Consider the following 17398-nt stretch of genomic DNA (forward strand, 5'->3'; position numbering starts at 1 on the left):
ATTGGCCCAAGTAGGCATAGTTGAAAATAGTAAAAAAAGGCATGAGAACTTATGACATCACTGAGGGTATCGCCTTTAATAAAGTATATTGGCCGACTAAGACTTATGTAGCAACCCCAAATAGTTGAATGCCAATTGACTACTCACCATTCGCTTGGTTGTTAACAAAAAGATTGGTACTCTCTCTCTGTAGGCCCAAGTAGGCATAGTTGAAAATAGTGAAAAAAGACATAGGAACTTATGGCCTCACTGAAAGTATGACCCTTAATAGAGTACATAGACAGACTAGGATTTATATAGCAGACCCCAAATAGTTGGTCTGATGATGATGACTTTCTCTCTCTCTCTCAATGTTTTCTATTTTCTCAAGAGGAGCCAGAGTAGCTCCGCCACACTTCCTCAAAAAGGACAACTAATCCCACCATTCTTTCTCACACGAGAAAAACGGGATAAAAAAGAAGTTCCATGTCTTCAAGACACTTAAGAGGAATGACAAGCTCCAAGAGATTCCTCAAGACTATTCATGAGAGAGTGAGAGAGGTTTCCATTCTACGAGCATGGAAAAGAGGAAGTAAGAGAGGGTGAAATAAAGAATAGGTGGGAGATCCCTAAAATTTGGGGGGAGTTTAAGGCAATTTTTTAGATGATTCAAACTTTTTGTTTTTTTAGAATATGGGGAGTGGGTAGCTGGATGACCCATGAATTAGCATTTTGGGTGGTCCTATCAATGCATTGGCTGGTTCCAACAATCTCCCTAAAATAAAATCAAATACAATAAAAAGGTATTGTAATAGTTATCTCAATGGGAAAAGTAAGAAATGCCACTAATTCGTCTCTCTCTTTGGAAACTCAAACCAACATCTTTCACAAGCAAAGAATCCTATATCATCATCATCAAAGCCTTTTCCCAACTAAAGCTAAATTTTCCTCCATCTGATTTCCAATAAGAAAATTCAAAATCCTAACTGCATTTTTCCCTGTAAATTTCTTCAAGATTTTAGTACTTACTCTCATCCACTATATAGTGAATACTCCCCATGAGCTTGAATTTTTACTATTGTTTTATATTGGTTCTATTCTGAACACTATGAAATCCCTTTCTATTGATTAAAAAGCTATCATGGCTCATCTCTTATATTCCTTTCTGTGTTGCTTTTATTAAAGATTTGGAATAGTTTATCCGAGTTAAGAAATTATCCAGTTGGCAAACAAGAAGGATGGGGAGAAGATATGGCCTCCATCCAAAAGATGAAGTAACTCAAAAGCCTTGTTTTGTCTTCTATTGATAAAACAGAAATTTATACAATGAACTCATGGCATCTAGCCCCACCACATCTTAGTCCACTACATATAGATTTTGTGTTAGGGAAGTTACCACAGTGGTTAGGCTCTCTTGAGAGTCTCACAAGGTTGCATTTAAGATCTTCTGTCCCAACTAAAGACCCAATCAAATCTCCCCAAACATTGCCTTATTAGACACAATTTGTGCTTTCTGCGGCATACAATGTGTGCAAGATGGGATGCAGTGATAATGTAGGATTTCCAAGACTAAGCATCTTATGCTTCATAACTTGGAGCGACTGTTACTGTGGGGATTTAGGGAAGAAGGAAGCATATCCCTGCTTAGAATTTTAAGAAGTATGACTCACCCTAAAAATCTGTGACTGGTGGTTTGTATATATCAGGAGTGATTCTTGGGTACATAGAATGGGTTAAGTTACAAAGGAACTGGGCACAAAACTTGGATATAAACTTTTATATCTCTACATGAAGTCGTGTTCCTTAAAAATAAATAACAACTATTTGTGCTTGAAGGTTGTCAGGAGAAATGAGAGAAGAGATCATCATTGTTACAGCATCAATACGAAAAATGCCCAGTTTCCAATCATAGCACTCAAGTTCTTCTCTGTGAGAGAATGATTGATCACTATTTCTACTAAAGAATTATATTTCAAAGGTTATTATTTTATTGGGTTAGTATTGGCATTCAATTTTAATTCTTTGAAAGGGACACGATTGAGAATGTAATGTTCAGATAATACTTGTGAGAAAATAATTCTTCAAAACCAAGCTTGTGTATCCTAATTTTTAGGATGTAGTAGCATTGATGGGTGATTAAAGTTCAAATACACTTTTCACGATGGTGTTGCTTGGTACTTTCTGTAACATTCTAAACTATTAATTGCTGTTACAAGATTTCAATCAATGAACAGAATATCTAGACCATGTTCTCAAAAAAAGAAAAAAAGAAAAAAAAAGGACTATTGATACTAGCTAGTGTAGGAGCATAATGTATAGCATAAATTCCTATTCTCACAATTGTAAATCATAGATATGTGTCCTTACTCTACAAATCAAAATCAAAACAGATATACATATAAAGTTTTGTTGGAACGATGAGTAAATATGCAGTAATAGGAACTTTACAGTAGCATTAGAACATGAAAAGCAAATAAAAACACCAGTACTTTCAGTCATTTTCTAATAATTTATCATCACACGTAAACGAAAATGGAAGCAATGAGTTCACAATGAAATGATATTCATCAACTGACAAGTTGCAGTCAGCGAAAATGGCTGGGCAAGCGAAAAATCCTTGCCAGGATCAATCATCCCTTAAACTGCAACACCATACTAATTTATGACTCTTCCAAATAATCTTGCTTCTGTTGCAAGTTACAACAAAATGAATATAAAATGAATCAATGAGAGATAATAATAAAAGACACAAAATCTCTCCCTCCTTCGCTCCATCCCTCCCTCGACATGCCCAGTGTAATTGATTGGTAAGCTGGTAACCTAATATGCATCAATTGGTGAGTCCCAAAATTAGTATATCAGTACAAGTGATATCACATAAAAGAAACTCATCATGGATCAGTACTCGAAATGAGTTATAAGGTCTTTACCAGGTTCATAGTCAAAGCTGTACAATAGATCTGGCTGGATATTGTGTCTTCGTTATAGCTTCAGGCTTTAAGTGTATCCCAATAATAATGACTGTCGTGTTGTGAATTCAGTGAGGAAGAATGTAGCATTGATGAATACAAGACTTACAGGCTCACAAGAGTGAAACCCAGCGGATGCTGATAAGAAAGCACAGTTTGTCCCCCATTTGCCGCTCTCACCTCCCCCCTCTTCCTCCTCTCTGAACTCTTATGTAGGCTTAGTCTCTCTTTTGTTTCACCATCGCGTCTTCCATTTCTCTTTCCTACTACAAGGTCATAACTCATTGTTTCTCAATAGCAGCACAGCGTAACTCAGTGACTGCTTTGAGATGCCACTAATTTCCAAGTCCAAACAAATGAAATATGGCTCTTTCATAATTGGCATCACCAAGGTCTCTCTCTTGGTTTCCACACATTCCTGAAGCTCTCTTTAATATGTCACCAATAATCTCCACATGTACAAGAGCCATCCCTGAAATGATGGAAACGATTCGTATCTCTCACGATAATTTCTCTCTCCACGATCTTTGATGCCAACTTAATCGCATTATGACAATCCCCACAAACCCTAATATTCTTCTTGATCCTTATCGTGGCCCCCGGAGGGGTGTTAAGAAGGGCAAAAGCAAGAGCAATCTTCTCACTATGGTACTGTAACTTCATCTCTCTCTCCTGCTTATCCACATATAGAAGGACATAATTCGTATCGGGTACATAACCAGCTTCCTTAAGCTTAACACCCAATTTGTCCAACATCTTAAATATATCTTCCTTTTGTGGGTGAGTATCATCATTTGCAACAAACATATGAACTGAATTCTCTATCTCTACCCAACTACAAGCTGGTTCTTTCTTTACCCCACTCTCTTTCATTAACTTTCTCACTCTAGCTGCCTCACCCCATTTACCAGCAGCTGCATAAATGTTTGATAATAAAACATGGGGGCCTGAATCATGGGGATCAAGCTCGAATACACACTCCGCTGCAAGCTTTCCTAACTCCATATTCCCATGCATTCTACAAGCTCCAAGTAAAGCACCCCAAATAGCAGCATTAGGCTCAATAGGCATACTCTTAATAAACCTCTCGGCTTGATCAAGCATACCAGCTCGACCAAAGAGATCTACTATTGAAACGTAGTGCTCCATCTTAGGCTCAATTCCATACTTCTCTTTCTCTCTCATTAGTTCAAAATAACGCCACCCTTCATTTATTAAACCGGCATGGCTACAGGCTGAAAGCACACAAAGGAAGCTAATCTCATTGGGTTTTATTCCCTTTTTAAGCATTTCTTCGAATTTGATTACAGCTTCTTTTCCTAGGCCATGTTGGGCCAGTCCAGTAAGTATAGAATTCCATGAAACCACATCTGGTTTTTGCAACCTATCGAAAACTTTCATAGCATCTTCAATGCTACCAGATTTTGCATACATATCCATCAAGGTGTTAGCCACGAAGGCTATGACCCTGCATCCAAACTTAACCATATGAGCATGAACCCACTTCCCTTGCTCCAGTGCCCCTATACTAGCACACCCACTAAAAACACTAGAATAAGTAAAATGGGTAGGTTCAAAACCAGCTCTTTGCATCTTCAAAAATTGTTCTAAGGAATTTTCTCCCTCCCCCTTCCGAGCATAACCCGCTATCAAAGCATTCCAGCAAACCTCATTTCTCTCAGTCATCTCATCAAAGACCTTATGTGCACCACCCATTTCACCATTTCTAGTGTACATATCAACAATTGAGCTAGAAACATAGACATTGAAATCACACCCACTCTTAACACTAAATCCATGGACTTGTTTACCCAGTTCAGAGCTCGATAAAGCCCCACAAGCCTTGAAAACACTAGCAAAAGTGAATTGGTTTGGCTTCAATCCCGATCTATGCATCTCTAGAAAACATCCAACTGCTTCTGCTGATTGATCATTTTGCGCAAACCCAGTAATCAATACGGTCCAAGAAACCATATCTCTCAGAAGCATTTCATCAAATGATTTTTTGGCATCGCACAGAGACCCACACTTTGCATACATGTTGATAATGGAGTTTCTCAAGAAAATATCAGATTTTAACTTTGAGTTCAAAATGTGCGCATGGATCGATTTACCTTCTTTTAATTTACCCAATTGGGTGCATCTCTTGAGCAATCTGGAGTAGGTTTCAGCATCAACTGGAATTGAACCCCGGTCCATTAAGTCAAGAACGTGGAGGCCTTGGGTTGAAGAATTGCTTTTAGAGAGAAGGTTTCTGGGTTCGATTATAGCGAGAGAAAGGTCACATGGCTCTGAATCGGAGGAGTCATCAGATTCAGCGAGAGAAGAGAGAGGTGTAGCTGTGGAAAACTGGGAAAAAATCAGGGGAAATAAATACGTTGGGCTTTTAGAGTGGATTGAGGTAGAAGAAAAGAGGAAAGGACCTAGCTTTTTCATGATTGATTATGGATATGGTTACAAGCAGTAACAGAGCTGCAGAAAACAAGAAGGAAGCTGAAAATGGAGGTATGCTGCAGATAGGGGTCGAATTGTCATGGGATGAGATGAATCCATTTCCATCTCTCTCTCTCTCTCTCTAAAAAACCCAACACCCAACGTATTACATGATTTTTCAGTTGCAGGGAAGCTTGCACCCGCCTCTGCGTTCGAAACTTAATATTCTTATAGACAACTCTCTCTTGATGTCATTCACATGAGCCCCGCTCTTTTAAATATCCAAGGACGACTACGCATGCGGGTGAGGAATTTTGTCCAAATTTAACCACCGCTTTTTTTTTTTTTTTTTTTTTTTTTTTTTTTTTTTGGGAAGGACATACAATGTGATTTTTTTTACTACAATTACTTACAACAATTTTCGATGTGAAATTTAAAAGTATACATGCTCTTTTTCAAATCTAATCCATCCGATCGGTCGAGTCGAGGCAACATTAGCTACCCGATTTTTATGCCACTCTATCAAACTCTCTCCAATTTCAATTTCAATTTTAGTGACCCCCCCCCCCCCCCCCCCACAGTAAACGGAAGTGTAACTACTTTCTTTTGTAACAAGGAAGTCGTATTTGCTATCTGTCAATGCAGTCCACTTTACCTCTCTTCAATTTGAGTGAACCCTCAAAATAAACTCAAGTGTATAATACGAGACTATTTACCTTTGTAACGAGGAGGTCCCGGTTGCTACTAGTCATTAGGTGTTAAATTGGATAGCTTAGATCACGTTAAAAAGTCTTTTTTTTTAAAAAAATTAAATTAAATTTTGAGCCTATTAAAAAATGCACTCATCATGTTAAAAAGTTCTTTTTTTTAAAAAAAAAAAAAAAAAAAAAAAAAGTTAAAATTCAAGTCTATTCAATAATGCACTCACAATCTTCCGATTTGAAATCCAACCCACTGACCTCCTTATATTGTAAAAAACAAAACAATCCTTTGTATTATCTTCTAAAGCACAAATCTCGGCCCGAAAACCTTACCGGGAAAGTCATCGGTGAGCCCGGTTCCTTCCGAAGCCTATCATTTCTCTCTCAAGAGCGGCATTTTGTTGTACTTCTCCTTTCCACTGTTTCTTCATGTTATTTGCGCGACCTTGAACCCTAGAACTCATTGGATTAACAAGCCCCTTACCTCAACCCTTCATAGAAATGCAGTCATTCTTGAATCTCTAAGGGCTCATCCATTATGAGTAGGTTGATTTCTCTTCTTAGGAGAAACAAGAATTCATCACTCTTCCATCTCTTCAAGGATTCTTCTAGGGTTTCAAATGAAGCTGGTTTTGAGCTGATTAAAAGTTGTGGTGCTTCAAATGGAGTTGGTTTACAGCTGCTTAAAGTCTCCAATTTTTCAAATGGAGCTGGTTTTTTATCCAGTCGTTTTGCTTTAAATTACGGCAATGCATTTTTTCGGAGCAAATTCATGCAAAAGGTGATGGCTTTTATCATTTAACCTGTATTGCATGCTATTTAGAATTTATTTTTATTTTATATGGCATGATTCAATTTTAACAGTGAATTCATTGGAGAAGCTTTTCTTCACTTGTAGTTCCTCTCTCGATGGAAAATCATCTGCATATTCATTGAACTGCTTTTAAAATGGGTTTTCTTTTATCGAATGTTATGTCCAATCAATTGTGTTCTTCTATAATTTAGAGCTTATCTAGTAAAAGAAAAAGAAGTAAATCAGATTATATTATTTTGTGCATCTAATTTAACCAAACCACAAAATTTTGGGCATTTAAATTTTAGTCTTTTTGTTCCTTGTATGTTCTTAGCTGCATTTCTTGAACGAATGTATGCCTCGTGTATGTCACTCACATTTTGCTATGCAAATTGGATATCAAAAAAAAAAAACGTTGTTTTTGATTCACGTACATGTTCACAATAGGCCCATGCCCTTCACCTCGCGAAAACATGCAATGATGGCCTTGAAAGCAGTGGTTTAAATCAATATCAGCATTAGTTGCTCAGTTATAATACCCCTCAATAGTAGCTTTTAGTTACATTTCCATGTCCTCATTGCAGTTGGTTTGGTGGACCGTCTCATTTCAATCCCTAGATGTAGGAATGTTCAGTTTTTGAGCCATCTGTGTTTCTGGTGTTTTCCGCTAAGTAGGTAATCGTCATTAATTAGGATGATTTTTGCTACATAGTTGGCAATTTTAAGAGTTTTTCACAATGGGCCAATAGTTCTTTTTTTTCCTTTTTTAAAAATTTTATGATATTCCAGTGATATCAGAATCTGAAGAACTTTAATCCTTTTACTCCGGCTGATACTTGATAGCACGTACGAGTTTCTAGCCAAAATTTAATTTATTCACTCGAATCATGTCCTTAATATTGTGTTCGCAGCTCTTAAGCTTTCCCCAACGTGGTCTTCTGTTTATCAATGACAGCAGTTCTTTTTGTGCCATAATTGTTTTCCTTTCCCCACTGAAATTGCCATGGTTTCCTGCATCACTTTGGAATCATGTATCATTCACATGACTAAGCGATGTGGCACATGCACATGGGTTTTAAAATTACTATCCTTTTTCGAAGGTTTTTCCTTTTTATTGCTTGTTTCATGTGCTTCCATCTGATTACTGTGTAATACATGGCCACTTGTTTTCATTATGAGAAGATAGAAACTGTGACTCTTCCTTTACATTCTCAGGGATTTTCCTTTCAACCTTCAAAGAACATGTCAACCACTGCATCCTTATTAGCACCAAACAAATCTGAAGTTGTGAAAGAAGGGGTGACATTGCTTGTTAATAAAGGAACTGAAGTACAGAAACAAGTTGGAATATGGATATTTGGTTGTGCTGCATGGGTATTTAGTATGGTGGTACTTGGCGGTGTTACACGCCTTACAAGGTCTGGTCTTTCGATGACTGATTGGAAGTTTAGTGGTAGACTCCCACCATTGTCAGAAGAAGAATGGCAGCTTGAGTTTGAAAAATACAAGCAATCACCTGAATACAAAAGGTTTGTCTGCACAATGCCTTATGTGTATAAGGGTTATGCATATTCATGTCCGTGCCCATTAAGTGTAATTGTAGAGCAATGCCAAAGCAAACAATTAAGTAAATTTATATTATATGGTTATCTTTTAAAAAGAGGGATATATATTGTATTTATATTTTTATTTATATGTCATTCTAAGTAGTAATTTGGCTCGAAGCACTTCTTTTACGAAAGATTTAGCTTTTACAATATTAATATGCTATTTTTTTTAAGTAATACTGATATATTCCATTGTTCTGCTCACTTGGAACACCCTTTGCTTGCAAAATTGTCTCACCATTATGAACTGGTAAGTTCTAAAATGTAAAGGTCCTGGTTTTTTATTTTTAGTATTGAATCAGTTAAGCTTCAGTTAGTGTGCATAATTTTTCTTTGAACACTTTTCTTGTTAAAAATGTATTTAACCTCTACATGCTTTATACTTATAATTCCAATTTGTGTTATCACTTCTATTTTCTCGAGATGTGTGATTCTTCATTCTACAATTTACTTGGTTTCCTTTCTCGAAAGGTGGCATTTCAATTGTCCTGATATGAATGGTTTCATGGACATTTATTAGATGCTGCTCCAGTAAGATTTTCCTTGGGTAGCTTGTTTCTTATATTGTATCTTAATGAAGTATCAGCACACTTTTTTTTCCTAGGAGGAAGAAATTGATTTTTTTTTTGACGCTATGGAGGAAATTGAATATTTCAATTTTTATTGCTCTATTTTGCATAAAATTTGCCTTCTGAAATGCTGCCTTATTTTGCATCTTGATTTATTTCTGTTAATGTTAAAAAATATTCTAAAAAAAAGAGAGACAGTGATATATAGTTAATCCATTCAGGGTTTATTTCCTCAAAAGAAAATCCATGTGAGGTTTACTTAAAGTATTAAATTTTATTTCCTAATTTTGAGCACTGGGTTTATCTTACCAATTTGGAGATTCAGGTCACCAAACAGTACTTTTCATCTTGTATTTTAAATATTCAATGTTTTTTCCCTTTAGTGCTTTTCATCCTTTTTTTGATGTTCATAGCTTGTTGATTTCTTCTATAGCAAATATTGTGGTTGCCCTGTTTTATTTCATCATTTCTCTGATCTAATTGAAGTGATGTATTGGAAAAGAATCAAAGTACTGGGGTAGAACATAAAACCACAATGTAAATTGCTTCTGTTATTGCTGATCAGCAGACAGCTTACTATATGTTGCCCTTTCTTGATTTTATTGTGTTATTTGATTTACATTTTGGTCTCTGAAATATAGGTTCTTATCTTAAATTTGTATTCATGGATGCTACAAAATTCCATTCATAGATGGGTGATCACACACAAATTTGATACCTTGCAGAGTGAACAGAGGGATGAGTCTTGAAAATTTCAAATTCATATATTGGATGGAATATGCACATCGAATGTGGGGAAGGGGATTGGGCATCATATTTGCAATGCCTTTTACATATTTTCTTGCTAAAGGGTATATTACCCGTCAGCTTGGACTGAGACTCTCTGCTCTTTTTGCACTTGGTGCTGGCCAGGGTCTAATTGGCTGGTGGATGGTAAAAAGTGGACTAGAGGTGCGACCCCGGAAAATTATTACTGACCCATTCTCCTTGGCATGCTGTTATTGATTTTTTTTATTTTTCTTAATATAGATCATTGCAAATTTGTCTTTGATCATTCGCAATTCTTACATTCTTTCTTCTTTATCAAGGGTGAGTATTTTTTCTTAAGAAGAAAAAAAAGAAAGAAATACCTAGAGAAAAATTAGTAGTTAATTTTTTGAATTCATCAAATAGCTTGTTTTCTTTTCCAGGAGCCAGCATCTGAATATGCTCAGCCAAGGGTGAGCCCTTATCGTTTGGCTACTCATTTGACATCTGCTTTCATAATATACTGCGGCCTTTTTTGGACTGGTCTTTCAGTTGTTATGCCACAACCACCAACTGGTTCATTATCTTGGATACATGGAGCTGCAAAAGCTCGGACACTTGCAATTCCCGTGAGTATTCTGGTTGGTGTCACTGCTCTCTCAGGAGCCTTTGTGGCAGGAAATGATGCGGTATGTTACTAGTAGCCTGCTGTCTATACTGCTGCCTCTCATTTCTTTCAATTCCAAATCGTCTGACTTTACATAGTAAAATCTCTCTCTCTCTCTCTCTCTCTCTCTCTCTCTCTCTCTCTCTCTCTCAACCTTAAACAATCAAAGTGACACCTCTAAATCTTGGTAAAAGATGCGGTTCTTGTGCCGAAAACCTTTATGATGACCTAAAAATCAATTTTCACATTTAATTATGAAATTTAAAGCTTAAAAAATGGTGTAGATCGAGCATATCTATAAACAAAGATTTTGAAAATAGAGGGTCTAGATAATATATTACAAGATGCAGCAGTTTTAGGACTTGAAATTTTTTTTTTTTTTAAATCGATACATCTCGAGGTCGAGATGATTAATTGTAAAGTTTTTCGACTTAGGAACAACTTTTTCAGGTGAAATTTTGAGGTGTACCTTACTTCTACAATATAATGTTGACACCTTACGTATGTGATAGATATCGCTCAATGCCCAGTTCGATGCACACTGCTATTTATTCTCTTTTATAACTTCAGGGTCATGCATATAATACGTTTCCCAAGATGGGAGACAGCTGGATCCCAGATGAGATTTTTGAGTTAGAGCCTATTTTTCGCAATTTCTTTGAGAATACAGCAACTGTTCAGGTAAATTTCAAAGGCCTGATAGTGCTTGTAAATATTACTTTCAATATGATCTAGTTGTAATTTTCCATAGATGTTTCAATTTCTTTGTTGCTGTACTTGAAACATCAGGACCCTTCAACCCCAAGCTTATGAAGTAACCTTTTAATTTCTTGGCATATGTGATAACTAGTTGGCAATAACTACATTCCACATATATCTTAGAAAAGAAACAAAAAGCAAGGTTGAGGCAGGAAAACTCAAGTTTGAATTGTATTATAGAAAAGAAACAATAAGCAAGGTTGAGGCAGGAAAACTCAAGTTTGAATTGTATTAATGAACAAGTAACGAAACCAAAAGCAAGAAATGAGAGAATGAACAAAGAAGTGATAGAAAAGTGAAGGAAATGAAAAAAGAGAACATATGCTTTTGAAATAACAAATGCTTAGCATATATGATAACTAGTTGCCAATAATTTACATTGCACATATATGTTAGAGAAGAAGAAACAAAAACAAGGTTGAGGCAGGAAATCTCAAGTTTGAATTGTACTAAAACATGCAACAAAATGAAAGCAAGAAACGAGAGAATGAACAAAGAAATAGAAAGAGGAAGGAAATGAAAAATACGTTCATATGGAACAACAAAAGAGGCAAATAAAATATAAATTAAATATGAAACCACAAAAAAATAAAATAAAAAATAGAATTGCATGTGTTATGTTTGGTACATGCAGCATTCCATGCCTGCCCGCACAAAAGTAAAAAATGACAGATTATATCTGATTGTGAAGAGTTCATCATTATATGATCAGTGTGATATGGTAGTGATTTTCTTCTTTCTAGGATTAACTTAAGAGAGTCTATTAAGATAGAGAAATTAGGAGGAGTTTCTTGCTTGTTTTCTTCCAGCTTGACCACCGTATACTTGCCACTGCAACTCTGCTTTCCATTGGAGGCATGTGGTGGGCCACAAAGAAATTAGACTTGCATCCAGCAGTCCAATCCCTGATTGGAAGTACCCTTGGTATGGCAGCTTTACAGGTAACATAATCTTTACATTCCTTGATGCATTTTTATGTATTTTATTTTATTTTGTTTTTTTTCTCATGATGATCGATATTCTTGAAGCATAGTAGAATTCCTTTGCATTTGAACTGCTGAGCACAAATATAATCGTTTTGGTGAAAGAAGAATCCAGTGAACAGTTTCTTGGCAAATTTATTGCATGGCTCTTACAAAGCCACACATCCACAGAAATAATATGCTACATTACAATTGTCTTTAGAAAATGACCATCCATTTTGCTCGTCACTGCCCAGTAAAATGGTGATTGGTCATGGAGGGTGCAAAAACATAGTACACTGGTGGGTCCCACTCGCTCTCTATCACCTTCCATGTCATTTGAACCAGGTAATGAACCTGATAGACTAAAGGTTGCCCATAGTCCATTCGATTGGGGTTCCTGCCGAGTGAATCAGTCAATAAATTTTTTTTAAAAAATAGAGAACAAAATAAAAAATGGAAAATAATAAAAAATAAAAGGTAGGGCTGAAACGGCCGGTTCCTGATATGTGGTGGGAAGAATTGGTTCCACCGATTCCCAATCTAGATCAGGCGATTCTGATATTGAATCGACATTTTTTAAAACTCTGACTGATGCAAACAAAATTACCCATGACACATTGCAATTTGCACCTATACTTGCAAAAAATGATTGAGAGATAATAAATTACTCCAGAAACTGTCAGTAATCTCGGTGAAAGGCTTCTAAAAATGCCCAATGCTATTAAACTTTTCCTTGTAATGCAAAATATCATGCTGATTGCACCCAGACAGTAAATTAATAAATCATGTTGAATGCTAATCATTTAAATTATTTATTCTGCCCAAGACATGAAACGCCTCCAATTTTAAACCATTACTTGTCCATAGACTCCATTCATTTCAAATGCTTCCAAGTGCTGTCCCCAAATCACCTTTGATCTTAGTAAAATTTGTGGGGGTCCCAGCCATTTTGATTCTTATGGAAAATGCAGGTGACCTTGGGTATATCAACATTGCTTTCATATGTTCCAGTTTCTCTTGCCACTGCTCATCAAGCAGGGGCTTTAACATTGTTGACGCTAATGTTACTATTGGTTCACTCTGTGAGAAAGCCATCTCCAGCCCTTTTGAAGTCTCTCTCCTCTTCTCTCTCAAACCCCACTGCCAAGGTTATGGGGCAAAGCAATAAGAAGGTGAAAGCAGGCTTATAATAAAACAAGCCTCTTGCACCTAGTATGGAAGATTTGAGCTCCAGCAAAATTTTGTTCCTTTCATTGTGTAACATCATAGTTTATCATATTTATGTTTTTGACTGACACCATCTCTCTCTCAACTGTACATGGCCTCTTCCATTTTATGTCAAACTTTTAAGTATGTATTGGCATGCCCTGAGAGAGCATACCATACTTTTTACTCCCTCGTGTAAAAGGCCTACTTAAGAAGAGTTTTTCTATATGAAATTTTGGGATTTACTTTAAGATCACCATATTAATTTTCCAAAAAGGAAAGGGTGTGGTTTGTACAATGCCAAGGCTCTAAACAATCAGAGTAAAGCGCACCTTCAATTAGTGTCGAGAAATGCAGGTACAATATTGGAAACCAATAGCCTTAAAATATATTTTCATTGTTAATTATAAAATTTAAAACGTCAAAAATAGTGTAGATCAAGCAACTCTATGAAAATTTGAAAATCTTGAAAATTGACAGTCCAAATATGTGTTACAAGACGCACTATTTTCAAAACTTGAAATCTATGTTTTTCTCATGTCATGATCAATTTGAGGATATTTGCAAATCAAAACTACCTTTTCTGGTGAAATTTTTGAGGTGGGCTGTTATTTGATTATTTAGAGCCTCGGTATAAACTTTTTCCAAAAGAAATAAGCATGCATTATTAAGTTCATAAAAATACCTAGATCTCACCATCCAATGTTTCGATATTAACATGTTATTCTTTTCCAGGTGCTTATGAATTGTCATTTCTTTGAAGTTGGTCCCTACGTTGAATAATTCAAAACAAGTGTACCCTAGTAATTCTGATGATTATGTGGGAGTTCAAAGAGAGATGCTCTTGTTGAGATTAGCTCAAAATTAATTCTCAACAAATTCAAAGTCAAATGTTTTCACCCAGATATCATTCAATATTTCCAGTCTAGTTATTATTATTTCATATAACTTTTTTTTTTTTTTTTGGAAATATAAAATAACAATTCCTGTTCTTGATAGAAATAATGAACACATAATTCATTTTTTAATCTTTTTATGAAGTTACAAATTTAAGCTCATTATTCCCTTCATGGTAGATTTCCTTCTTATTATTCCCTTTATGAGGGTACTTCCATTAAGTATTTCGTTAAGGGTGCAGTTTGTATAGAGCCGATGCAATGTAAAGTGCACCAGTGGTTTCAATACTAAAATGCTTTGGGATACTAAAATGCTTTGGGATAGCCTTAAAATATATTTCCATCTATAAGTATAAAATAGAAAGCTTGATCAAGCATATCAATGAAAACTTGACAATCTTGAAAATTGATGGTCCAAAAATAGATGATGCATTATTTTCAAAACTTGAAATTCATTTTTTTCTTGTGTCCATGCACCTTGATCAAATTGAGATATTTGAGCATCAAAACCACCTCTTCTACTTAAGGTGAGCTCTAATTTGATTGTTTAGTGCCTAATCTCCATATAAATTTTTTCCTATCCTTAATGCATATTTATGGACCCTCAATATTCTTATCTTATAATATAATATTTTTTTATAATTATTTAAACATTAATAAATGATAAAGTAAATTGTTTATTAACTATAATGACATCCACACGATATTACTTCTTACTTTTTAACCATTAATAAATACTATTAATTTTTATAAAAATATTTAACCTTGATAATCAAGGAGATGCTTAAAAAAAGTTATATTATAAAATAAAAATGAGATGCTTAAAAAACTTTATATTAGAAAATAAAAATAAGATGCTTAAAAAACTTTATATTATAAAATAAAAATAATATCTAAAAATATTGAGCATACAAAATAATACTCCATGTGAAATAATATCCGAACAATGCGTACTCCATTAAAAACACCAAATGGTTCATTTTTCACACCACACAATACCGAAACAAACTCGAAATGTTTTCATGCCAAACCGAATTAGACTCTAGGACGAAATGAATCAGGCAACATTGCAACTTTGCAAACTACTACCCTGAACACTTCAGCCCAAAACAAAAACCGAAGTAGAAAGCTTAAGCTTGCTTTGGGCCCACGTCAGTTTGACTCGGCTTCTTAAATCGAAGCATATAAGTGTCTTTTAAAAAGACCCATTTGATCCTCTTCAACGAAATTATCTTCTCTTTTTAATTAGATTTTTAAATTTTTTATTTTTAAAATTATTATTTTAATATATATATATAGTAATGATTTTATGAGACCTTCCCACATCCATGTGTGTAAGGCTTTAAATAATCAATATTAAATTTGAAATCTCTACAAAAATTATCACATATGTGGGAACTTTTTTAGAAATATCTGTCAAATTTAATAGTGATTCTTTAAAGTCCTGCACACATGTGTGTGAAAGAGTATATATATGAGAAATGGTCTTGATCTTGTGAGACTCTTTATGAAACCTTCACACACCTATATGTGTAAGACCTCAAAAGATCACCATTAAATTTGACACAGATCTCTAGAAAGTCAAGTACCACACCTATGTGATAATTTTTCTAGAGATTTATGTCAAATTTAATAGTGATCTTTTAAAATCCTACACACAAATGTGGGGAGAGTCTCATGAAATCATTTCTTTTTTATATATATATTATTTATGTCGATTTAAATATTTACGGCTCTGAATCTAACAACGCTAATTTCAGCCCCTTTGAGATGATGATGTTGACTAGCCAGACCAGTTAAAAGAATCAAACTATGGAATATCTTTTTTTTTTTTTTTTTGAACTGTAACTATGGAATATGGTAAATCTCTTATTCGAGTGCTACTAGCATGTGAACTTCTAGTGACATTAGATTGAATCGGCGGGATGTGGATAGGGAAGAAGATGTAGACGACAATCCCAGCGAAGCTTCTGAGATTAGATTGAATCGGCGGGATATGGACAGCGAAGAGGATGTGGACGACAATCCCAGTAGTTACGTCTGAAAACTATGCATAGCCCTCTTTGTATCAGTCATCGGCTTGATTCGCCTATAGACTCAGTATCATCGTGTGCCCCGTAGGTTCGTCGCTCCTCTCGTGTTGCGGAGAGTAATGGTTTTATGCCATCAGAATGAGAGGAAAACATTAACTGGGAAGGCAAGGGTCCAGTCTGTCATACATCGCTTCCACTTGACACTACATCATATATCACTGCACTTGACACCACTGTACTTCCACTTGACACCACTGTACTTCCACTTGACACTTATCGTGATGATAAATGGTTCATCTCGCTGTATCCACAGACCTTTTAACCGGAGATGCGCGAACCGATCGACCGCCGTATCCACAGACCTATTGACCATAGATGCGCTAACCAAGAGAAGTTATTCTTCTATCGTTCAACGGCAAAGGGAGAACAATATCTGTGTTCTTAATTTAATCCTGACAGCAATGGGTAAACCTTAGTTCCCTCGGATAAGCCCTGATCCTAAGATCCTATTTATGAAAATTTTCAAGATCCATGTACCTGGATTTAACCTCCTTTAAAACGCAAAGTAAATTTGGGTATCCAAGCTAAGCCAGACAAAACATCCGACCATATGCATATGGGCCTAAGAACTCTGAAATTCATTTTTTAAGAGAGAGAAAACTCTTACCTCATGATTCGCTTTCATTTTATTTTTTTAATGAGTTAATGGGGAGAGGACTAGGATCAAGCACTATCCAATTAAACCAGGCTCTTTTCTTACCTCGTAATTCAGCAATTAAAACCCGGGCTCTCTTTTCTTACCTCGTAATTCACCAATTAAACCCGGGTTCTAAAAAGGAAAAGGATGTTATTGTGACCATTTATCACGTATCGCAATTACTTATTACTTACAACGATCCGACATATTACTTACAACGATCCGACGACAAATTTGATAAAGGGTATATTTACCTTTTTATCAAAAATTGTCACAATTACTTACAACCATCTTACCGACAAGATTTAAATTTGATAACTTGGATGTATCACAAAGTTCCCATAATTTCTTTTCAAGTTTGAGCTTGGTTTGCAGCC

The 17398-nt window shown here is 35.5% G+C and overlaps 2 protein-coding genes across 5 annotated transcripts; one reads left to right on the forward strand and one right to left on the reverse strand.

Annotated features, from left to right (window-relative positions):
• Window positions 1–2468: 2468 nt before the first annotated feature.
• On the reverse strand, window positions 2469–5392 carry LOC105421680 (Tetratricopeptide repeat (TPR)-like superfamily protein). The gene is made up of 2 exons (XM_011629928.3): window positions 2910–5392; window positions 2469–2799 (listed from the first exon to the last, which is right to left on the reverse strand). The coding sequence occupies exon 1, from the start codon at window positions 5382–5384 to the stop codon at window positions 3387–3389; it is 1998 nt and encodes a 665-aa protein (XP_011628230.1). The 5' UTR covers window positions 5385–5392; the 3' UTR covers window positions 2469–2799; window positions 2910–3386.
• Window positions 5393–6547: 1155 nt separating this feature from the next.
• COX15 (cytochrome c oxidase 15) lies at window positions 6548–16628 on the forward strand. Of its 4 annotated transcripts, none has more exons than XM_088849273.1 (7): window positions 6548–6863; window positions 8091–8404; window positions 9777–10002; window positions 10242–10487; window positions 11036–11146; window positions 12034–12165; window positions 16227–16628. In XM_088849273.1, exons 1-7 carry the CDS (start codon window positions 6621–6623, stop codon window positions 16263–16265), a joined length of 1311 nt encoding a protein of 436 aa, XP_088705399.1. In that variant the 5' UTR covers window positions 6548–6620; the 3' UTR covers window positions 16266–16628. The 4 variants fall into 4 exon arrangements, with proteins under 4 accessions (XP_088705399.1, XP_020531215.1, XP_006857630.1 ...); XM_020675556.2 differs by lacking the exon at window positions 16227–16628 and adding an exon at window positions 14131–14453; XM_006857568.4 differs by lacking the exon at window positions 16227–16628 and adding an exon at window positions 13161–13646.
• Window positions 16629–17398: the final 770 nt, after the last annotated feature.

The sequence above is a fragment of the Amborella trichopoda genome, chromosome 10, assembly GCF_054954075.1.
Source record: "Amborella trichopoda isolate Santa Cruz 75 chromosome 10, AtrichopodaSantaCruz75HAP2 v2.0, whole genome shotgun sequence".
Lineage (NCBI taxonomy): Eukaryota > Viridiplantae > Streptophyta > Magnoliopsida > Amborellales > Amborellaceae > Amborella > Amborella trichopoda.